The sequence below is a fragment of the Heteronotia binoei genome, chromosome 1, assembly GCF_032191835.1.
Source record: "Heteronotia binoei isolate CCM8104 ecotype False Entrance Well chromosome 1, APGP_CSIRO_Hbin_v1, whole genome shotgun sequence".
NCBI lineage: Eukaryota > Metazoa > Chordata > Lepidosauria > Squamata > Gekkonidae > Heteronotia > Heteronotia binoei.
Window position 1 is genome coordinate 152,915,830 of NC_083223.1, and position 25,756 is coordinate 152,941,585.

At 40.8% G+C, this 25,756-nt stretch overlaps 1 protein-coding gene across 4 annotated transcripts in view; it reads right to left on the reverse strand.

The window, feature by feature from the left end:
• The window catches only part of TRIM67 (tripartite motif containing 67), an 85,368-nt gene that overhangs the window by 47,579 nt on the left and 12,033 nt on the right, over positions 1-25,756 (reverse strand). For all 4 annotated transcript variants that reach the window (XM_060242727.1, XM_060242719.1, XM_060242708.1 and 1 more), the window contains exon 2: positions 2,789-2,884. In XM_060242727.1, the coding sequence (XP_060098710.1) occupies positions 2,789-2,884 (96 nt within the window). The remainder of the gene's footprint in view (positions 1-2,788; positions 2,885-25,756) is intronic.

Genomic DNA, 25,756 nt, shown 5'->3' on the forward strand with positions numbered 1-25,756 from the left:
TCAGCTCCTTTCACCCCCCTCTCAGCAAGGGTGGAAAAGCAGCCCCAAGTTTTCCCCTCCTGCTGGTGCTGCCTCCCCACACACACCATTTTTGAGTGGGGAACACATTTTTTTACACCTGTCTCCCCCCCCTCAGAAAATATGTAGTCCGACTCTTTGTGACCCCATGGACCAAGTCAAGCCAGGCCCTCCTGTCTTCCACAATCCTCTGAAGTCTGCTTAAATTCATGTTAGTTACATCCAGCCATCTCATCTTTTGCCGTCCCCTTCTTCTTTTGCCTTCTGTCTTTCCCAGCATCAGGTTCTTCTCCTGTAAATGCTCCCTTCTCATTTGGTGACCAAAGTACTTGAGCTTCATCTTCAGCATCTGACCTTCCAGGGAACAGTCAGGGTTGATTTCCCTTGGGACTGACTGATTTGATCTTCTTGCAGTCCAAGGGACTCTCATGACTCTTCTCCAACATCAGAATTTGAAAGCAACTTTTCTTCTGCGCTTGGTCTTCCTTATGGTCCAGCTCTCACAGCCATACATTACTACTGGAATACCATCACTTTGATTTTGTCAGGCCCTAGGTTTGCAGAAAAATATGAAATCTAAAAAACCACACATTTATCTTACAATGATAAAAGGAGCTCCTGCAGCTTTAAGCTATGTTCCCTCAGTGGCTGTTGATAGGCAACCACAGTATTCAAAGCTTGGTTCAGTCAGTAAAAGGCAGCGGTAGGGTCCTTTCCAGCCCTATTTTGCCTTTGAGGGAGAAGTCATTGGGGTTAGGCCTGGCTCAGGTTGCCAGCATCAAATTGAGAAGTTTCTGGATATTTTGTGATGATGTCTTAGGAGTGTTAGGTTTGGGGAGTGGAGATGCCTCAGCATGGTATAATGCCACAGAGCCCACTCTCCAAAGCAGCCATTTTCTCCAGGAGGACAGATATCGGGAGTTCAGTTGTAATTCTGGGTGATCTTCAGGCTCCACCTAGAGGCTGGCAGTCCTAGGTCTGGCAGCAACCTATGGGTTACTTGATGCCACCTCACTATTCAATAGCAGCCACCCTAGGAAAGTTGGTGTGGCATAGCAGTTTATGGTTTGCAAGATGATTTTGGTTACATAGTTTCAGCGTAATCTATTTCACAAGTTGTTGAGTGGATAAAAAGGAGGAAAAGAGAATAATGTAAGCTGCTTTGGTCACCACTGTGAAGAAAGATGAGGTATAAATGAAGTAAATAAAGAACAAACATAGCTGAAGATGGGAAACAGATAGTTGGTGAATGGCTGAGCATGAGAGAATGAGGCAGAGATAATATAGGAAATGCTAGGAGAAGGGAAAGAAAATTCCTAGAAATGTGGGAGGGGGCTTGAAAAGGGGAACAACTCCAGAGGTGTATAACACCATAGACTCCACCCTCCAGAGCATCCATTTCCTCCAGGGGAACTAGGGTTGCCAACCTCCAGGTGGGGGCTGGAGATCACCCAGAATTGCAACTGCTTTCTAGATGGCAGAGATCAGTTTCCCTGGAGAAAATGGCTGCTTTGAAGGGTGGACTTTATGGCACTGTACTCCACTGAGATCCCTGTCTTGTCAAGGTTCCACCCCCAAATTTCCAGGGATTTCCCACTCTCAATCTGGCAACCCTAAGGGGAAATGATCTCAATAGCTGGGCGATCTGTTGTGATTCTAGGAGATCTCCAGCTTCCACCAACTCTTAGAAGGAGAGAAGGAAACAGGAAAATGGGAGAGACTATGAGGTCTTTCAGAAAAAGGAAAGAGGAAATAGTGAAAGGGGGGAAGTGAGATGCCTCCCACAAGTCCTTATGGGCTCCCACTTATAAGGATATATGCATTTATTTGGAACTGTACTTGAATCTGTGTACTGTGACTAATAATCCTTTTAGGATTTTTCCCCCCAAAAGGATTTGGGATCACAAGAGCCAATTGAATTTACTCACTCATGGCACTAGAAAAGCGTGGAAGAACTGGCCACTTTTAGACTGGTTGTGGTGCACATTCAAGACAGAAAAACAAAATACATTATAAGACCTGAAAAGGCCCATAAATCGATACAGGAAAATACGATGCAAATACTTTCACAAATAAATACTTTCATGAATAATGTTAATGAAAGACTAGGAGAGACTGGAGGCTTCTCTGTAACGTTTCTATAAACTGATTCTAAAAATTGATCAGTTCTTCGAACTTTGTACATCATGGGTTGGATTCAATGAGATATCTTGCTCAGTCTCACTAAATTTCTTTGCCCCACGGGGCTTTTGTTCATGCAAGTTCTGTGATTCTCAGCCAGACTTTTGGATGGACAAAAGACTCTTTCACCTGCCTTCACCAGTGGAAAAACTGGTTAGATCCAAACCTATGTATTTGTGGTGTTTTTAAATGATTTAACTATCAAAATTGAAAGAGTTTTTCTAAACCAGACTGACAACCAGATTATCTGGAAGCTGCTTAGCAATTGATTCCAAAGAGGCATCAAACTGCATCATGGCCTAACACCCAGTAATTATGATGCAATCAGTTCTGTTAGAGCAGTTTGTAGTTCCAAAATTGTGAGCACTATAATCCTATTTATGAAAATGTGTAGGCCACAGAAGGTCACAGAATAAGCTACTGTGCAGGATTATGATTTCTAGTTTTTAGAAATGTTAACATCAGCATTCAAACAGAAACCTACAGAACATGGTTGATCAAAGTTCAAATTTGGTCGTTAGGTACGATATCCATAATCAATTAATTGATCCATAAAAAATCATAACAGTTGGAATTATGTTACTGTTACCTGTATCTGCTGCAAAATGTTTTTCAGCTGAACAAGAAACTCTTTTGCTTCCTTTGCTTTATCCGAAATGCCATTTAAAGCCTGAGACAGTTGTGCCTATAAGAAAAAATGATAGAGATTATAAAACAGATATTCTTACTTCTTACAATTAGCACTTACTTTCAGTCCCAGGCACTCTAACATCCACAGGTCATTCTTGCTAGAATTCAGATTTCTATTGTAAGGTTTAAGACCATATCAATGATGGCCCTTTTCCACCTTGAACAGCCATTTCAGAACAGAGAAGGGAGAAATGGACAGGAAGGATATGCGATAAGTATTTGAAACTCCACAGGGGAAAAGCTGCCAGATGTGCAATAGGAAGTGGGGCAAGAACAGGTGAGAAGAGAGTTAATATTCAAACCCACACAGCTTAAGACACAAATGCCACACAGCTTCTCTGTTTAGAATCATTCCATCCCAAAACAGCTTTTCAGGCTAAATGAGTCTATAGCTATATGCATTTGTGCATAATATTCCTTTTGGCCCATGAAGATTGAGTTTTGTTTAGTAATCAGCTTATGGTTGCAGACTGTCAAATGAAATAGGAAGATTTATTAAGTGATAACGCTATGGCCATACCTGCCCATCTGGCATACAAATGATACTTGAAAGAGTGGGTTTCATGCTTAAAGGCTATGTTTGCAACTAGGGCTGCCACTCAAAGATCTTAGGAGAAGTATATGATTATGAATAAAATGGTTCGGAAGAAAGACATTGTTTATTTAGCTTTAAATAATGCACATGTGTGTCACAGCAGCTGGGAGATTGCAGAAGAGCCAAAGTCCCCCCCCATGCATGAGAGAAGGGGGATGCCTTTTTCAATAAGATCCATGCCACCTATAGCATCCATAAGTATGTGCTTTAAAAGTAATTAACAGGTTTTAATATTCTGCAGCTCTAGTATCTGACAGGATCTTCTTAACCAATAGCATATTTTAACCAAGTAATCTATTTATCTTGTGTGCTTCAGAAATTTATACCCTCCCTCACTAATCCCCAAGCAATCATGGGCAGTTCACAATAAAAATTAGGATCAATGTAAAATCATCAGTTTGATTCTTAAAAATTATGAAGTAATCTAACTAATTAAGAACATCATTGAAAACTGGTCATGGAAGCAACATAAAACCTATAAAAGATCTTAGGGCATTTGGTTAATTTCTAAGGCCTTCCTGAAAAGGCACACTTTAAAATTATGACAGAAAGCTAAAAGAGATTGTGCTAGTCATACTTGCAACAAGTGGGAGCTCCACAACTTTGGGACAGCAACCAAGAAGACTTCTCCAGCTGATGGATCATCAGCCCTGCATGTGACAGTAAAGAGCCCAGTACTAGTCAAGTTTGGATCTAGTTGACTAAGCATCTTCCTCCCACCAGTGTAGCTGAAACATTTATAAACTCTGTATTTCCCTCACACACACACACAACAAATGATGGAATAAGTAATCTATAAAGCTGAAAGGAAGGAGTACAGGTGCCGGATTAATGGACGAGTGGATGATGCCATCAAGTATTAGTCTTGATGGAAGCAGGTGCCAAGGGCCAGGGGGCCCCTTCACACCACTCCAGACGGGATGATCAGATTGGCAGGAGCTCATCCTTCTAGTGGCTTCTCTCAGACTCTCCTCTCAATGCTTAATAATTAGGTTAGCTACTCTGTACCCTGACTTCCCTGCTGGCATTTCCACAAGTGCCTTTTGATACCTTGCTTTTCTACAAATTTGCAGACTCGGTGCACTGTCAAATATGTCTTCATGTATCTTATTTATTAGCATGGGACCTATCTTGTGCGATTCCACAGGGTGCAATTGTTTCCTCTATGAAGATATTGGATTTATATCCCTCCCTATACTCTGACTCTCAGAGCGGTCACAATCTCCTCTACCTTCCCGCCCCTCTACAGACACCCTGTGAGGTAGGTGGGGCTGAGGGAGCTTTTTACAGTAGCTGCCCTTTCAAGGACAACTCCTATAAGAGCTATGGCTGACCCAAGGCCATTCCAGGAGGTGCAAGTGGAGGAGTGGGAAATCAGACCCGGTTCTCCCAGATAAGAGTTCACACACTTAACCACTATACCAAACTGGCTTTTTAATCTCTATGTAAATTCCTTAGGGCAAATAATTTGTAGCTTTGGGGTTGGTTGTTATCAATATCCTGGTGATACTCAGCTGTATATACCCTTATCTATACCTCCTGGTGATGAAGTAGAGGTCCTGAAGTAGAGGTCATTGCCTGGCCATCGTGGTTAACTGGCAAATGACCAAATTGAAACTAAACCCTGACCAGACAGAAGTAAAGCTGGTTGGGAAGGAGGAGGTCCCTCACTTTCGATAGAGTGCAAATGTTCCTTGCAGACTGAGTTAAAAGCCTTGGGGCCATAGTGGATCCAGCTTTACTACTGGAGAAGCAAGTTAATGCTGCTGCTGCTGCAAAAAAAAAAGTTTTCTACCAACTCAGCCTAGTTTGTAAGATGGCCCCTTACCTTAATACAGTTGAACTGGCCACCTGGATCAAGACAGACTACTGTAATTGTTATGTATATGGACTCAAGTGAGAACTGAATTAGGTGTTCCTGCCTGGCTCATTGGAGCCAGATGACCAGAGCTCGGGGACTTGGAAACAATGGGCAGCAAGATCCTAATCCCTGCTACCCTGCTCCAATCACGGCCTCCCCTGCTGATTTGAATGGACCAATAGAGTGCTTGCACGGGAACCCTGACGTGTGTGTGTGTGTATGTGTATATAGTTGGCCCAGTCTCCAATCTTATGCTTAGCCTTTACTATGCTGCAATCAATAAAGAGCTGATGTTTCACTACCACCTCACCTCATCAATCCATAGAACCCACTATATTATAGTAATGTACTATACATTGGTCTTCCTTCCAAATAAACTGGAAATTTCAGCTGATAAGAGAATGCTGCAGCTGGATGGTTAATGGGAGCAAGACAGAGCATGCATATTACTCCCATTCTGTAGATGCTCCATTGGCTGCCCTTCTGTTACTGGGCTCAGTTTTAAGGTATTGACTATCACATATAAAACCCTTCATGGCCTTGACCCCTCTTATTTGCAGGACTGCCTCTCTCCCTATGTTCTGTTGTGACTATTTTGCTCAAATCAGCAGGGGATTCTGCAGGTGCCAACCTGCAAATAGACAGAATCAGCAACTGTCCATACACATGCTTTCTCCATTGTGACTCCTGACTTGTGGAATGGTTTGCCTGAGGAGTTCAGGAAAGCTCCCATTCTCCAAGCCTTCCACAAACCATACAAAACTGAACTACTCAAGAAGGCTTTTCTGTTCAGGTAATTCTGTACTGCTTAATGTGTCACATGAATACTTATGCTACACTTCAGTTCTTTCCGGTTGTTCCAGACTTCTACAATCCTAATGCACTGGTTAATTAATATCCCATTTTTGTATTTGTGTATGTGTGATCCACCTTGGGTTCCTGTGAGAAAGGCAGACTACAAATAATGCAAATAAATAGATATTAGTTAAAACACTTATATCCCACTTTTCCTCCTGGTAGCCTATAACAGTTAAAAACATTTTCAGTTAACACCAAAAATAAAATAGCAAACCTCAACTCTCTCTCCCCTCCCTCAATTTGGTGTTAGAATCACAGAATCATAGATCTGGAAGGGGCCATACAGACCATCTAGTCCAACCCCCTAGTCAATGCAGGATCAGCCTACAGCATCCCTGTAGTGGTTAAGAGTGGTGGACTCTAATCTGGGAGAACTGGGTTTGATTCCCCACTCCTCTACGTGCAGCCAGCTGGGTTACTTTTGGTTAATCACAGTTCTCTCAGTGCTGTTCTCTCAAGAACAGTTTCTGTCAGAACTCTCTCAACTCCACCTACCTCACAGGGTGTCTGTTGTGGGGAAGGAACAGAGATTGTAAGCCATTCTGAGGCTCCAAGTGAAGAGCAGGGTATAAATTCAACTCTTCTTCTAGAAATAGGTCTGCCATCTTGACAGGTACAGAATCCAATAGAAGAGAACACTAAAATTGCTCATGTTAACATCCTCTGCATCCAACAATTTCTTCACAATATTGTAAAAAGTTTTTAATGAAATGTTTATGTTACAAATTCCACTTTACTAAGCAATTAAAAACCCATGACTGTGGCTATTTTGCTAAGATTTTTTCTAAATCTGTCAATATCATAGCATGTAAGGGTAGATTCTTCATTGATTCTACAGAATCAGCATTAATTCTAAAGTTCATTCCCTAAGAATAGTTCATTGTTTATTCTACATGCAATTGCAGCAAGAGATTAATATTGATTTCTTCATCTGATCTGAATGTTGCTATGGGAATTGGGAGCAGGCTGCATGTTTGACTGAAGCCTGCTTTCTAAGACTGAGATCCCAAGCACAATGGTTTATCCAAACAAGCAGACTATTTCCCCTCACCTGCCACTCCCATGCCATCCCTATAAGAACATGCCTTGTGAGAGCAAGTCCATCTAGATCAGTTCTGTTTCCATAAAGCTAGCCTAGAGCTTCCATCAAGTTTTAGGCTAGGCTCTCAACAGGGCATACAGGTGCTGCTTGTGCATATTGTTTTGGCTGTATTTTGAAGGCTGGACCTTAATAACACTAGCTCATTTTGGAAGCTCCAAAACTTCCTTCTTTCTAGTTCCAAATTGTCTGCTTCCTTATATGGAAATTCCTTCCTGCCAGACTGCTCAACTGTTAGTATGTAAATGACTCCACCATTCACCAGAGCTTGGTTCAAAGTTATTTAGTAAGAACTGGCATTTAGATATACCTCAGGTTTTCAGGCTTTTAATCTGATCGGCTAATGTGTTATTTTTTAATTCTTTGTCTTATTAGGGAGGTGCCTATATATATTCAAAGTTGTTTCCACTGGGAAGATAATTATTTGTTAAGTGCTTATGGGCTGAAGTTGCTGTTTCTCATTCTGAATGAACATGAGGCTAACTCAATTCAAAATGGCATGAGCAAACAAAGTTTGAAACTTAGGTTTTAAAGTATCCCATTAGTCTAAAATCCTAACCAGATAGTAAAAGAATATCTTGCATTTTTATTTCTTTCAATGCTATATAAAACTTTTGCTTTCTTTGACAATAATTTAAAGCTTTTTAATTATTATAACTACCTGCATACCTGATTTTGTTGCTGGCTTTTGCTGGTTTGTTTCTTTGTATAAAGAATTAGTAGACTATTCCAGTAAATAGGGATGATGGCAATTTTATAATGTTTTTTTGGGGTTGAACCCTATTATTATTATTAGTTTATTTCTATTCTGCCCCTTCCTCCTTTTGGGGGGCTCAGAGCGGAGTACAATGATTTAAATTAAGATCACAGTAAAATCATAATAAAATCAACTTCAGCAATCAGTAAAGTGCAATAGGTTAGTTCAGCATGATGATATGAAGCAACATAGTATAGCACTACAATACAGTGGTGCAGCGGGCCATAACAGCGTAGGGGGAGGCCAACCAATCTAATAGGTGGATTGAATGGATCAGGGGGATGGTACTTTGCAGGAATTTAGGGAAACCCAAGTCTACATTTTCCCTATCATTTTCTCTATATGGACATCCCCTGTTGTTTATTGAATGCACAGTGCCTATCTGAACCATCCATCCACTGTGCTGCAAGTTAACTAGTCATTGATATGCCTATTGTTATATGGTTAAGGGTGGTGGACTCTAATCTGGAAGACCGGGTTATCCCCCAGTCCTCCACATGAAGCCTGCTGGGTGACCCTGGGTCAGTCACAGCTCTCTCAGACCTCTCTCAGCCCCATTTACCTCACAGGGTGTCTGTTGTCAGGAGAGGAAGGAGACTGTAAGCCATTCTGAGACTCTTTCAGGTAGAGAAAACTGGGTTATAAAAATCTATTCTTCTTAAGCAGAGGAGCTACTTCTGGGCAGGTACAGTCATGTATCTCGTTTCTCACCCTCCACTACTGTAATTCAGTGGCTGAATATGCTTACTGTGTTAGATTTCGAGGTGCATGTACCTGGTAATATGGATTAGATCACTAATTTATGGACTGCCCCTGAGGAAGCATTTGGAAATTTCAATTGGTACCGAATGTTGCAGCCCAGAGGTTGCCAGCAGTGGGTTCTTGGGCCATGTCACTCCATTCTTGTTCCATCAAGACTGACTCTCAGGCCCTCTTCAAGATGCTGGTGTTGACCTTTAAAGTGTTTTACAGGGACCAGCATATCTGAGGGACAGCCTACTCCCATACAAGCCTACCTGACAGCTACTGCCATCTTTTTGGGGCCTTGTTTTGGGTGCCCCTGACTTCTGAGATACCAACCAGAGATAAGACCTTCTTGGTTGTGGCACCAAAACTTCAGAGCGCTCCTACCAGTAATATTCATCTGCCCCCTTATATAACTGCCTTCTGCCATTATATAAAGACTTTCTTGTTTTGTCTGTTGTTCCTCAAAAATCTCTTCTTCTTGCCTTGTGTTTTAATTTGTACATCAGCTCTATTCTAACTGGTTTTATGATGCATCTAAATTGCTTGTTATGTACTTTAAATGCTTTAATTGGTTTTATATTTTATTATGCTGTTTAAATTGCTAGTTGCCTTGGTGGCCCTGATTGGGCAGAAAGGCATGATACAAATGTTGTCAATAAATGAAATAAACAGGTGCCTCTCTGCCCTGACCAGGCTGGTCCAGGCTAGCACGACCTCATCAGCTAAGCAGGGGCAGGTGTGGGTAGTATTTGGATGGGAGACCACCAAGCAGGTCCAGGGTCACTAAGCAGAGGAAGGCAATAGCAAACCACCTCTATTCATCTCTTGCATTAAAAACATAATGGAGCTACTGTAAGTCAGCTTGACAGCACTTTCCACCACAGCTCTCTGCCTAACCTGTTGCCTTCAATGAGCCCCTGTGCTAATTATTACTACTGCTACCATTAGTGATTGTACAGCAATTTTAAATGTTCAAACTGACTCACAAAATGTCAATAATCCTTTCAACAACCCTGAAAAGTAGGTCAGTGTTACTAGCAGTGGTATTGGAAGAGAGTTTTATGGATACTGCAGCCTGCCAAAAAGACCAATAAGTGGATTGTAGATCACATCAAGCCTGAACTCTCTCTAGAAGCTAAAATGACCAAACTGAGGCTATTGTGCCTTGGTCACATTATGAGATGACAAGAGTCACTGGAAAAGACAATAATGCTAAGAAAAGCTGAAGGCAGCAGGAAAAGAGGAGGCCTCAAAATGAGATGGATTGAAACAATAAGAGAAGCCATAGCCCTCAGTTTGCAAGACTTGAGCAAGACTGTTAGCAACAGGATGTTCTGGAGGACATTATTTCATATGGTTGCCATAAGTCAAAAGCAACTTGATGGCACATGGGCACACACACATTACTAGTGGTAGACTGGGAAGGAAAAATGGCCCTAGAAAAGGCCAGAGGTAAAGGAGGAAGAGGAAGCCTGCCTACCCTGCCAGCTGAGTGCCTCTTTTCCACATTCCCAGTGCCTCTTTCTACCCACAGCTCAGGGCTGGGCACCAGCTCCCCAGATTATGCAGAGCTCAGGTGGGCTGGCTACAGCCCTTTTTCCACTGGGCTAGCCCAGCCCAGACTGCGGAGCGGGGGCAACACTGGCCCATTGGGAGGACTCCTGGTGACCATAACAGCCAATCCACCCCTGATTATTATTAATCCATATCACACCGCAGGGGGGCGGGGAGACAGAGAGTCAATCACCTAGCTCCACCTAGTGAGTTCATGGCAGAAGTGAGATTCAAGGCAGCCATCAATCTCTTTACTCTGCTATACTAGCTTCAATATCAGACTTTTGATTTATCTTGAGAACATGGCTGTTTTTTTCAGAGATCTAACACATTGCTGTAACAAAGAAGTCATACAAGCGTTGGTGTTAACTGATATTACTATAAGATAAACTGTCAATAGTCAACAATGTTGTTTTTCTTTTATCCATTGATCCTGTTTTGCATCACTTTGTTCATGAGTAAGACGATTTCAATCTGATGCTGGTGAGGCAAAACCATCATCCACCCATGGGGCTTTGCCATTGCACAGTGTTCCATTTAGACTGGGTTGCTACAAGGGCACCACTGGGGGGATATGGAGAAGGGACTGTTGCCGAAAAGAGCCTTCCATTTGACTTTTTGATGGGGGGTTATGCTCATCTGAGTTACAATTTGAACTGCAACAATTGTTCTATTTTTAGAATGCAATAGTTTAAAAAGGGCAAAGAAAACACATCTCTACTCCTGCTTGAAAGGAAAAAGAAAGCATTGTGTTACAAAACTGTTTTAATAAATGGCAATTTTATTGCTTGGCTTTGATACCCACTTGGATCCTTTTCCATGCCTTGGCTGGTATTAGTGTTCCTATTACCACATGACAGACCATCACTTGACATAGGACACCATGAAGAAATGTTGGCAGGAACTGAGTTGTGGATAGAATCTGAAATGCCCAGCAGTTATTCCTGTCATTGCAATGGGTAGGGAAAAGTAATATTATGACTGCATACATTGCCAGCAATAACCACTTGGATACAGACTAACAATTTCTTCACAATATTCCATATCAAAATATTTCTGGGGAGAATTCTATGCAGAAACATAGTGGCTGGGTTGCATATATGGAGCCATCCTTTCAGGGAAATGAATTTAGGACAGAGGGGATAATGGCTGGGATCTAGTACAGCAGTTTCCAAATTTCCTGGCTTCAGAGAACATTTCCAGTCCTTAGAGAAAATTTCTTGTCATGAGAGAACATGTCCACCTCTATTTGTTGCTGAGAAAAGTGTGTGCAGACCGACCAGCAGAATCCCACCTTGCTACAGAAAACTGCAGGATGCACACTTAGTCTGTGCTGGGCGGAATGGTGAGGCCAGCAAGCCTACCTGAGAGGACAACTTAGAACACTCCCAACACTCACCTATGGCTATGAATTGCAAGAGACTTCCGGAAAGATGGCGTGGTGAGACACAGGGCATTGCTGAGCTCCGGCGTGCACTGTGATTTGGAGCGCTCCAGAGAGGTCCCCTCTTTGTAGGGGTCTCTTAAGAAGCGTCTGAAAGACGCATCGAAGCTTGGGGGAGCTGGTTGGGGGCTTAGGAGGAACGCGGAGGCGTCCCTTTTACCCCAGCCTGTCCCTCGCCTGGAGCTCTCTAACGCGTAGCGCAACAACCAGGCCTCCGGAACAGGAGCGGAGGGGGCGGCCGAACTCAGACGAACTGCCCTAAGCTAAGTTTAAATTGCTAACTACTAACGTAAACGAAACGAAATATCAAACATCAAAGAGAGTCTATTGAAGAATATAGGAAATACCGTCCGGCGGAGAAGCGGAGAAGCGGAGAAGCGAAGCGAAGGTCGGATCGGAAGCGGCTGGCGACGCGGTGCAGCAGCGGAGAGGCGGAAGGGGCCGCACGAGAGGTTTGGCCGGGCGAGAGCAGCGGTGACGGCTGAATAGCTTTCGCTGAGCGGATCGGACTTGTGCTGGAGTCCGAGGCGTCGGCGGCCTGACGCGGGTGGAGACGGCGGAGCAGAGTTTGGAGAAGGTACCGGGGCGCTGGGGCGACTGGACGGGAGGAGACACGAAAGCGGGCGGCGAAATGAGGAAGCGGTGAAGCAGAGGAACAACAACAGCAACGGGTTTGTTAAACAGATGTGGTGAACGGAGAGTCGGGGAGCAACAGCCGGGTGTATGCTGTGGAGCGAGGCGGCATGGTGGAAGATGGCGCAGAGTGGTGAGTGAGAGAGAAAGTGGTGGCTGAGAGCGGACTAAGAGTTAAAGACTAGTAATGAGAATATAGAAGGTGTTTGGAAAGTGAAGACGGTTAATAAGACTGAAAAAGAAAGAGAAAGAGAAGGAGAGAAGGAGAGGAAGAAAAGGAGAGACAGAATCAAGGATTAATCAAGTGAGGGAGAGACAGTTTTTAGCAGGGAAATCTGCGGCTGTCCCTCCCTTGAAGAAAGGGTGAGAAAGAAAAGGATATAAGAACCAGAGGAACTGAGACAGAGACTAAGACTAAGACTATATATAATAACTCTCCTGAAATAGACTGTAAGCGGTTGAATAAAAGGGGAGAAAGAAGACAGAAGAAAGGAAGAGGAAGATAAGAAGACAAGAAGAAGAAAGAAAATAAAGTAAAGCCAACAAGACTGGACCTTAAATAAACAGTGGTTCTTAGCTGTAATGTTCATACTGCCTTGCTGCTGAATTGTGAGTTGTGCTTGATGAATTTTGAATGTTGAATATTATATCAATGCCAAATAATGAATTGTTAAAGTGAAGAAAGGCTGGGGGAAGAGATACTGATTTACATTTTATTATTTGTTTAGGTATTGATGCAGGGTGGAATTGATTTATCAATGAAATTGATTTATTGATTTTGGGGGAGAAACAACAAAATGAAATGGTGGGGATTTGAATTAAGTAATTATTAGTAGCAGTTAAAACGACACATAATTGCTGAATGGCCCATATATGCTAACATCCAGAAGTAATTGCTGTGGGCTGTGATTAATAAGCGCAACAGACGATTGGTGCTTTGTGTGGTGAATAATAATATTTGAACAGAAGCAATATAAAGACAGGAGAAAGTTACTCTAATTGTCTAACTGAGCAGAAAGACTAAGGATATGGGAGATAAGGAAAAAAAAGAAAGACAGATGGAGGCTAAAATTAAAAAAGTGGGCCAGGGCACCTCACCAGGAGGTCAAAGAACCTTACCTTCAACAGACAATCAGGAAGCTATAGAGAAGCTGCAAGCAATAATGGTGGCAAGCTTTAAGCAAAGCCAAGAAGCTCTGGAAGCGATGAAAATAGACCTGATGGGGGAGATCAAAAAAACAAATGACAAAATGGATGATTTTCAAAAACAGCTATTAGCTAACACACAGCAGGTGCATTGCTTGGTTGCTAAGGTGGAAAGACTGGAAGATCAAAATAAAGCCACTACAGTGACGGTGCGGGAGAATCAAAATGAATTAGTAGAGTTGGAAGACAAAGTAGCGAAATTAGAAATGGAAAAGGCGGCATATGTACTAAGATTCCAGAATATCCCAGAAGATAGAGGAGAGAACTTGGAGGATAAAATTTTGGAGATATTAAATACAGAGGAAGAGAAATTATTGGAGGAAGGAAAGAGTGAGATTGATTGGGTAAGGAGAATATCTTCCTCCTATTCCAGAAGACATAACTTACCAAGAGAAGTTTTAGTAAGGTTTGTCCGAAGAGCGACTTGTGAAAAGATCCAAAAAAAGGCAAGAGACGAAGGTTTATCCTGGCAAAATATTAATATTAAAGCATTGAAAGATGTCCCATGGACAATTCGCCAAAGAAGACAAGGATATAAGAAACTGACCAGCTGGCTATTGAAGCAGGCAATTCAATTTAGATGGCTGGTGCCAGAAGGAATTTTTTTTACGTACCAGGCCAAGAGACATAACATTACTACCCTGGAAAAAATGGAAGAGTTCTGGAGCAGTTTTGTAGCTTCAAGCAACCAGAGTTCTGATATAGGGGAAGATCAAGAAGAAGAAACAGAGCTGTGTGGAAAGGAAGCAGAAGACAGCTACAAGTTTAGAAGAGAAGGAGTCAGAACAAGACAATTTACTAAAAGAGATCAAAGAGCAACAGAAGGAAGTAAAACGATATTAGGATGAATAAAAAGGCGGGACTACAGATTGTATCGGTAAATGTGAACGGCTTAAATGAACCAAAGAAGAGAAGGAAAACCTTTTTACAACTTCAGAAAACTAAAGCTCAAATAATTTGCCTTCAGGAAACGCACATAAAAGAAAGTGATAAGAAGTTTCTACAAAATAAAAGATTGGGACAGTTATATTATTCGTGTGATAAAGGAAAGAGGAGAGGAGTAGCCATATATGTTCACCAAAATATAGATTCCAAACTGATTTATAAAGATGAAATGGGAAGGATCCTGATAATAGAAACAATAATTAACAAAAAAAAGATATTGCTTGTAAACATATATGCACCGAACGACAAGCAAGAAAACTTCTATAAAAATGTGCATGAGAAACTAGTGGAATTACAAACGGAAGCCTGTTGCATTATAGGAGATTTTAATGCTGTATTTGACGCTCATAAAGATAAAAAATTTGAAAAGTTAAAGAAAAATCCATCACGTAGTGTCTTGCCAAAGACTTTCTTCAAGATGGTTGAGGAGTTAAGTCTTATTGATATCTGGAGGGTTAAGAACCCACAAGCAGAAGATTTTACACATTTTTCACAAGCTCACAGGTGCTGGTCCAGAATCGATATGTGTTGGATGATGATAGGCTTGATTCCGCAAGTCAAGCAAGCTAACATTCTCCCGAAAACATTTGCCGACCATAATCCATTGCAAGTGATGATACATTGTCCATCAAGGAATAGTCGCTGGACTTTGAACACCCAAATTTTAAAAGAGGCAACTTTCTTGGAAGAGGCGAAAAAAGAAATAAAAGAATTTTTTCAGCGTAATGTGGAAGAAGATACCAGCATCCAAAATATTTGGGATACTTTTAAGGCCTTTTTTAGGGGGATGGCTATTAGCTTCACGGCAAAAAGAAATCGGGAACGGATGAAATTATTTAATGATTTAGTGAAAGACTTAAAAGAGCAAGAGAGACAACAGAAAACTAAGAATACAAAAGAGATAAAAGCAAAAATACAAGCTACGCAACACAGAATTAATTTATGGCTAACAGAAGAACTGGAAAGAAAAATGAAATGGACCAAACAAAACCTTTTTGAAAATGCAAATAAAACAAGCAGATGGTTAGCATATAAACTCAAAAAGGAAAAGGAAAAAAAAATCATAAGATCACTTATAAATCAAGAAGGTGAAGAAACTACAAAGGAAGATCAAATGGAACAAATAGTCAAAAGTTTTTACCAAAATTTATATAAAAAACAGGAGATTGAAGAACAACGGCAAGATGAATATATTCAAAGTATTAATGTGAAACAAATTACAAAAGAACAACAGAAGGTATTGGATAGCTCTATCACAATCCACGAGGTAATTGAAGCAATTAAGCAACAGAAATCCAATAAAACGCCCGGTCTGGATGGTCTTCCGGTGGAAGTATACAAAACCTTTGAAGATATACTCTTAATTCCCTACAAAAAATTGCTGGAGAAAATTCAGGAGTCAGCAATAATTCCAACATCTTGGAGAGAGGCGTTGATTACACTAATCCATAAAGAAGGAACAGAGCCTAAGGAAATCAAGAATTATAGGCCAATCTCTCTCCTAAATGCAGATTATAAAATTTTCGCTACGATATTGACGAATAGATTCAAGAAAGCAGTAACCGACATAGTGCAAGAAGACCAAACGGGTTTTATACCCGGAAGAATGATGCGGCAGAACTTAAGATATTTTTTGAACATCTTAGAATACTATAAAGACCATCCGGATAAACAATTTGCAGGAATTTCACTGGACGCAGAAAAAGCGTTCGATAACGTGAACTGGAATTTCATGAGCAAAGTACTAGAAGCTGTTGGTTGTGGCAAAAATTTTAAGAAGATGATTGAGGCTATATATACTAAGCAAAATGCAAGGATTAACATAAACGGAAATAATTCAGGATTCGTGGAAATAGAACAGGGGACCAGACAAGGGTGCCCTCTCTCCCCTCTTCTTTTTGTAACTACAATAGAATTCTTGATTCAAAAAATAAGAGAGGATACTGAAATTAGAGGCCTGAAGGTAAAGAACGAAGAATTTAAGATCCAAGCATTTGCAGACGACTTGCTGTTTTTTCTGGAAGATCCTATCTCTTCGATTGATAAATTAAAGATGAATTTGCAGCACTTTGGAGAAGTTTCTGGATTTAAAGTGAATACACAGAAAACCAAATTTCTAACTAAGAACATGACTAAAGAACAAATTAAACAATTAGAAGACAAATCGGGCTTTAAAAAAGAAAAGAAAATTAGATATTTGGGAATTTACTTAACAAATGATGTGAAATCTCTCTACCGTGATAATTACGAAAAGATTTTAAAGGAAATTGAAACAGATCTGGAGAAATGGCGAGACCTACAAATTTCCCTTCTGGGGAGAATAGCCACAACAAAAATGAACATTCTGCCCAGAATCCTATTCCTATTTCAGATGATTCCTGTCCAACTACCTAACTCGTTCTTTCAAAAACTTAATAAAATGACCTTGACTTTTATATGGCAAAACAAGAAGCCAAGGATTAAGTTAAAAATTCTCCAAGAGAGCAAATTAAGAGGGGGCATGGCCTTACCAAACTGGTATTTATATTACAAAGCCTCTTGTCTAGCATGGGTCAGAGATTGGTGTCTCTTAGAAAACAAAAGGTTACTAGTTTTAGAGGGAGCAGGATTAACTAAAGGCTGGCATGCATACGTTTGGTATCAGACCTCCCCAAAAAACACCAATTTCCAGGCACATGAAGTTCGAAAAGCAATCTATAAAACTTGGTTTGAGATTAAAAAAAAAATTTATACATATACTCCATTGTGGGTTTCACCAGTAGAAGCAACTACCCACCCTAATTTATATGATTGGGAAAATCCTCAAAACTATTCAATCTTACTAGATAGTAAAAACAATTTAAATTTGGAAACAAACATAATCTCGGACTGGTGGGTCAGATGCCAAATTAAGTCAAGATATCAATCTGATAAAAGCGTGGGCTTTCCTAAAGATGCCAAAGTAAATGAATTCGACACAATGATACAAGAACCTAAAAAACTTATTTCAAAAATCTATAGTTGGCTATTGGAGATGGAAATGCAGTCGGAAACGGTTAAAGAGAGCTGGATAAAGTGGTTACAGGACTTTGGCTATTCGATCGAATTAGAAGAATGGGAAAAGATTTGGAAATATAATATTAAATTGACCAAATCAGTAGTATTCAAAGAAAACCTATATAAAATGATGTATAGGTGGTACCTGACTCCAGCGAGACTAGCCAGAATGAACCCAACCTATAACGATAAATGTTGGAAATGTAAAAAAGCTAGAGGGACACTTTACCATATTTGGTGGAACTGTGAGATTGCTAGAAAATTCTGGATACAAATAAGTATATGGATCCAGAAGATTTTAAAGAAAAGGTTGAAACACTTACCCGAACTGTATTTGTTAAGTGTATGTAGAGAAAACTTAACACAGAGTGAGAAAAAACTGGTAATATACATGATTACAACAGCCAGAATCCTCTTTGCAAAATATTGGAAATCCCCCCAAACCCCGTGTAAAGAAGAATTCTTGTTTAAATTACTGGAGTCTGCCGAAATGGATGTTCTAACTATAAGGTTGAGAGATGGAAACTGGCAAGAATGTATTAAAACTTGGGAACCAGTGTATATATGGGCGAAAAGTATGGGATATGATTTGAGACAGTAGATTTAATATCCTTATATGCTCCTAAAGCTCCTTTCACAGGTGGTGGTGGAAGATGGGTGGTGGTGGGAGATGGGTGGGTATAGGATTTATGTTCTTCTGTTTTCCCTTTTTGTATTTTTTTTTTGTTGGTGTTTCTTGATTTTCTTGTTTGTATTGTTTTTCCCTAAACCTCAATAAATGAAAATTTTTCCAAAAAAAAAAAAAAGAATTGCAAGAGAGCACGGGAAAGAGAGAAAGCTGCCTTTCTTGCACCATATCTTCCATTAATTATCTCCTCTTTGAAAAGCCCTAATATGGTTCTGAGGAAACCCTGAGTTCTTAGGATCGCAGGGCCAAAACAGTGTGATTCTGGAAGTTCTGTATATGGAGCTTTAATGCATGGGATGGAGAAGTTTTAAATATCTAACATGGGAACCCTAATCTGGATCAAATCCACATCAGGCCATTTCAGGTCAGGGAATGACATCAAGGAGAAGCCTCCAAAGCACCCTCCCCAGGTGCTCCTGTCCCATTGTGAGCTGAGGTTCCACAAGTGGTATTTAAACAAAAAATACATGGGAGCTCCATCCATGAGACCCTTAGTGCCTCATTTGGCATGATGCTTAAATTACCAATTTTAATACAAACATGATGTGAATGAACAGTTGTTTGAAATAGTTTTAATTCTTCAACTTCCATCTCTACTTACGTGCACCATTGCCCTTACCACGCCAGTCTTCCATAAAAGTCCTCCTGTTAACCATTTAAGATCTTATTGTGAGTCTTTGTGTACTACTCACCCTCATTCATGCTTTAAGAACATAAGAGAAGCCATGTTGGATCAGGCCAATGGCCCATCCAGTCCAACACTCTGTGTCACATAGTGGCCAATATATATATACACATACACACACATATATATATACACACTGTGGCTAATAGCCACTGATGGACCTCTGCTCCATATCTTTATCTAACCCCCTCTTGAAGCTGGCTATGCTTGTAACCGCCACCACCTCCTGTGGCAGTGAATTCCACATGTAAATCATCCTTTGGGGGAAGAAGTACTTCCTTTTATCCGTTTTAACCTGACTGCTCAGCAATTTCATCGAATGCCCATGAGTTCTTGTATTGTGAGAAAGGGAGAAAAGTACTTCTTTCTCTGCTTTCTCCATCCCATGCATTATCTTGTAAACCTCTATCATGTCACCCCACAGTCGACGTTTCTCCAAGCTAAAGAGCCCCAAGCGTTTTAACCTTTCTTCATAGGGAAAGTGTTCCAAACCTTTAATCATTCTAGTTGCCCTTTTCTGGACTTTTTCCAATGCTATAATATTCTTATTGAGGTGCGGTGACCAGAATTGTACACAGTATTCCAAATGAGACCGCACCATCGATTTATACAGGGGCATTATGATACTGGCTGATTTGTTTTCAATTCCCTTCCTAATAATTCCAAGCATAGCGTTGGCCTTTTTTATTGCAATCACACTCTGTCTTGACATTTTCAGTGAGTTATCTACCATGACCCCAAGATCTCTCTCTTGGTCATTCTCTGCCAGTTCACACTCCATCAACTTGTATTTGTAGCTGAGATAATTGGCCCCAATGTGCCTTACTTTGCACTTGGCCACATTGAACCTCATCTGCCATGTTGACGCCCACTCATCCAGCCTCAACAGATCACTTTGGAGTGAAAGATTACATATTTTTGTCAGAAGATCCACAAGTTCAACTTTGAGTTCTTTCAGAACTCTTGGATGTATGCCATCCGGACCTGGTGACATTAGTTTTTAATTCGTCTATCAGTTGTAGGACCTCCTCTCTTGTCACCTCAATCTGACTCAGGTCTTTCAACACCCAATCCAAAATTAGTGGTTCTGGAGCGGGCAAACACTTCTCATCTTCCACAGTGAAAATGCATTCAGCTTCTCAGCCATTTCCCTATCCTTCTTCAGTGATCTTTTTACCCCTTGGTCATCCAAGGGCCCCACTGCCTCCCTAGCTGGTTTCCTGCTTCTAATATATTTGAAGAAATTTTTATTGTTGGTCTTTATGTTTTTTGCAATATGCTCCTCATAGTCCCTTTCTGCCTGCCTAATCACAGTCTTGCATTTGATTTGCCACAGCCTGTGTTCCCTTTTATTAATCTCACCTGGACTAGCTTTCCACCACATAAAGGAATCCTTCTTACCTTTTACAGATTCCATTACTTTATTTGTTAACCATGCAGGCCTTTTCTTATACCTGTTTGCTTGGATACAGAAATAGGCATGTATGAGTCCATCACTAAAAAGATGAGGGCCGTTAGAGAGGAAAGGAAAAGACAGATGGCTGCACACACTGAAGAAGATGGGTGAAAGGCCACAAGACTTCCTGCCAAACAGGAAAGGACAACATGGCACATAACTGATTAGACTCTACACTAGGCTTGCCAGCTTGTGATTTTAAGAATTCATGTATTTGGTACAGTAAGCTGAGCCTGGAGAAACTGTGTAATGGGCATTACAGGCCCAACCAACCATATAGGTGAACTAGGAAATTAGCTGGGGTTCTAATTTCATTTTTGTCCCATGGGGGTGGTGGCTGTTTTTGCCTGCACTCCTCCTGGAAGGAATAAGGGGTAGGAGGTTACAGGTAAGTGGGTCTTCAGGTACCATTTTGACCAAGCAAGGAGAAGCATGAAAACCTTAAAAGGAGTAGCCCTACGTCTGCAGATAGGCTTTTCCTTGGTGTTATGGAAGATTGCCTCATAGTCACTTCTAAAGACTGGTTGCTTAACAAGGGCAAGGATAGGGAAGTACTCTGCATTGATGAGGCTTTATTTTCTGTAGCAAATAGCTGAGTTGATAATCAGTACAGTATTTCTCCCCTCCCTCTTTCCTCTCCTCTTTCCTTCCTTCCCAGCTAAGCCAATTGGTGGGTTAATTGTCCCCACATGTTTTGTAATATATATATATATATATATATATATATATATATATATACACACACACACATATACACACATGTGTATATATATATATACATGTATTTATATATAGAGAGAGAGAGAACTCCATGTTCAAGTGCTAATTAAGAGGGGAAATGCATCAATAAGCCAGAGGTGGAGCCAATAAGCCACAAGGCAGAGAAGTGGTGAAAACAGCCCCCTGCCTGGATCTGCCTCCCCTCTCATTTAAATGGGAAGGGAGGCAGATCAAATCAGCTCCTTTCACCCCCCTCTCAGCAAGGGTGGAAAAGCAGCCCCAAGTTTTCCCCTCCTGCTGGTGCTGCCTCCCCACACACACCATTTTTTGAGTGGGGAACACATTTTTTTACTCCTGCCTCCCCCCCTCAGAAAATATGTAGATCGGTCCTGAAAGTAACTGCTTAGTATGGAGAATGTCCAGGGTAATTTCCTGACATTTCCAGGTGGCAGAATCAGTCTATAGATGATATGAAAGACCCTGGAGTGCTGATCTTGAAGGCTTAGTGCTTTGTCTCAACATAAGGCGTTTTCACATGTTCAGGTAAGCTGGTTAGCTAGGAGAGCACATTATACTTGGTGAGTTTTTCTGTCCTTGGATTCCCCCCATGGAGTTTATTAAGGGGGGTTATTCTTAAGCAGATGAGGTTTATATTGGGAGTCTTATTTGGACTATTCAGCTTTTCTTGAAGAATGGGGCCAAGAAAGCCTTGCAGAAGCAGCATGGAGGGGGGAATCACTAAAAGGTAACAGTTTGTTCTAAACTTCTCATTTTTCTTTATATCATATGTGATGGTGCTAAAGCCATACTTCACCTAGTCTTTGCCAACTAGCTCTTGGATGTATGCCATCCGGACCTGGTGACTTATGAGTTTTTAATTCGTCTATCAGTTGTAGGACGTCCTCTCTTGTCACCTCAATCTGACTCAGGTCTTTCAGCACCCCTTCCAAAATTAGTGGTTCTGGAGCGGGCAAACACTTCTCATCTTCCACAGTGATGAAGACGGAGGCAAAAAATGCATTCAGCTTCTCAGCCATTTCCCTATCCTCCTTCAGTAATCCTTTTACCCCTTGGTCATCCAAGGGCCCCACTGTCTCCCTGGTTGGTTTCCTGCTTCTAATATATTTGATATTAGCAATAAAGCAGAAATTCAGTTGAGTAGAAGGAAAAGAAATAAGCAATGCCAGGTGGTCCTCAATATTGCCTCTTTTTAAAACTGCATTCATTTCTACATTTCCTCTTTTAAAAAAAATAAAAAATAAAATAGTATTCTATACTTTGACTTCCACACACCACTTTTTGTTCAGCAGCCTGGTCCCAATCTGCTAATATCTAGGTACCTTCTGTTTGTTTGGTCCTCAAAGTGGACTCTTGTCACACGTATGCCAGAGGTGTTTTGGATTTCAAACCCAAAAGAAGCCACTTTCAGGCACAATTCCCTAGTGCTTCCCCCTTTTCCAGTCCATGGTACACAGCACAGAGACTGGACAACAAGAGACTTTCCTATTGTTTCCTGTCCTTATAAATATGAGTTCCCCAGAAGACTTCAATGCCTACCTAACACTTTTTATCATCTTTAATTTTATTTGTAATTTTTAAAATCTTTACCATCTTTCTATGCCTACCCAGCTCTGCTAATGGCTATTACCTTCATTCCTGTATCTCTTGCACTCTTTTTGTCCCATCTTCAGCACTGGCCTATCCATTTCCTACTAGACTGCCCAACCATCTCCTAGTTCTTAGAGCCCCAGACAATTCCCTGAGCCTTCTCTTCTATGGAATAATGCTTTGGATTTGAGCTTGGATGCTGGGATTGCTGCCTCTTTGGAGCATTAATAAAAAAGTACTATTTGTGAGTACTGTCAAATTTGAAACAGCATAAGTCTACATACATATTATTAAAGACAGTTGTCTCGGCCAAGATCAATGTCCCATTATTAATGGTGTTGAAACAAATTTATTTTATTTACAAGTTTCATAACAGTTACAGGAGCAGAAGGAATTGATGGCAATCTAGTCCAATATTCTTTTACCGAAGAGCATTATTCTGACTGTCTTGCTTATGGTGGCTTACCACAAAGAACTCTCTGTCCAGGCTACAAAACCAGTGTTACATAGAATTCCTTACCCCTTTGAACTAAGTTTTTTCTCCTAAGAGATCAAAAGATGTTAAAAATCAGATAATTTCCTTAACTTTTAAATCGGATGCTACGTTTTCTTTTGTATTTCTGAACCGAAACTCAACTGCTGCATTTGTTCTCAGTTTCAGTTTGATCTCTGAGATTTTGATCTTGATGTTTCTTGGATATATCCATAGAATATACTAAGATTCTCTATTAAAATGCCAAAAGAACTATGGATTTTTCCTCTGTTATTTTTATCATGATCTAGGGGATTACCTGAAAGACTACAAAGTTATCTCTAAATTGAACTAATCTATTCTAGCATCCCCACTTCAGATCCTCTATATGTAAACATCCTAATCATGTTGTATACATAATCCAGATTGCATCAAACAAGATGATGGAAGAAGTTACTCCATAACAAACAAAAGTCTATAAAACAGTATATTGGAATAGTAAAAAAAAATTCACTGATCATTTAGACCACACTTCCTGTTTAAATCCTTATAGCTAAATCATTTTCAATGATGGCATTAGATTTGTTTATGAAATGGTTTGTAATGTATTCAAAAGATGGTTTAGGCATGACTGGAAAAAGTCTGTCTTCCTAGACATATGGGAAGGAGGAGGAACCCATTTGCAAAATAGTTGTGACTAGCATATAAGAACATAAGAACATAAGAGAAGCCATGTTGGATCAGGCCAACGGCCCATCAAGTCCAACACTCTGTGTCACACAGTGGCAAAAAATGTTATATACACACATACACTGTGGCTAATAGCCACTGATGGACCTGTGCTCCATATTTTTATCTAAACCCCTCTTGAAGGTGGCTATACTTGTAACCGCCACCACCTCCTGTGGCAGTGAATTCCACATGTAAATCATCCTTTGGGGGAAGAAGTACTTCCTTTTATCCGTTTTAACCTGACTGCTCAGCAATTTCATCGAATGCCCATGAGTTCTTGTATTGTGAGAAAGGGAGAAAAGTACTTCTTTCTCTGCTTTCTCCATCCCATGCATTATCTTGTAAACCTCTATCATGTCACCCCACAGTCGACGTTTCTCCAAGCTAAAGAGCCCCAAGCGTTTTAACCTTTCTTCATAGGGAAAGTGTTCCAAACCTTTAATCATTCTAGTTGCCCTTTTCTGGACTTTTTCCAATGCTATAATATTCTTATTGAGGTGCGGTGACCAGAATTGTACACAGTATTCCAAATGAGACCGCACCATCGATTTATACAGGGGCATTATGATACTGGCTGATTTGTTTTCAATTCCCTTCCTAATAATTCCAAGCATAGCGTTGGCCTTTTTTATTGCAATCACACTCTGTCTTGACATTTTCAGTGAGTTATCTACCATGACCCCAAGATCTCTCTCTTGGTCATTCTCTGCCAGTTCACACTCCATCAACTTGTATTTGTAGCTGAGATAATTGGCCCCAATGTGCCTTACTTTGCACTTGGCCACATTGAACCTCATCTGCCATGTTGACGCCCACTCATCCAGCCTCAACAGATCACTTTGGAGTGAAAGATTACATATTTTTGTCAGAAGATCCACAAGTTCAACTTTGAGTTCTTTCAGAACTCTTGGATGTATGCCATCCGGACCTGGTGACATTAGTTTTTAATTCGTCTATCAGTTGTAGGACCTCCTCTCTTGTCACCTCAATCTGACTCAGGTCTTTCAACACCCAATCCAAAATTAGTGGTTCTGGAGCGGGCAAACACTTCTCATCTTCCACAGTGAAAATGCATTCAGCTTCTCAGCCATTTCCCTATCCTTCTTCAGTGATCTTTTTACCCCTTGGTCATCCAAGGGCCCCACTGCCTCCCTAGCTGGTTTCCTGCTTCTAATATATTTGAAGAAATTTTTATTGTTGGTCTTTATGTTTTTTGCAATATGCTCCTCATAGTCCCTTTCTGCCTGCCTAATCACAGTCTTGCATTTGATTTGCCACAGCCTGTGTTCCCTTTTATTAATCTCACCTGGACTAGCTTTCCACCACATAAAGGAATCCTTCTTACCTTTTACAGATTCCATTACTTTATTTGTTAACCATGCAGGCCTTTTCTTATACCTGTTTGCTTGGATACAGAAATAGGCATGTATGAGTCCATCACTAAAAAGATGAGGGCCGTTAGAGAGGAAAGGAAAAGACAGATGGCTGCACACACTGAAGAAGATGGGTGAAAGGCCACAAGACTTCCTGCCAAACAGGAAAGGACAACATGGCACATAACTGATTAGACTCTACACTAGGCTTGCCAGCTTGTGATTTTAAGAATTCATGTATTTGGTACAGTAAGCTGAGCCTGGAGAAACTGTGTAATGGGCATTACAGGCCCAACCAACCATATAGGTGAACTAGGAAATTAGCTGGGGTTCTAATTTCATTTTTGTCCCATGGGGGTGGTGGCTGTTTTTGCCTGCACTCCTCCTGGAAGGAATAA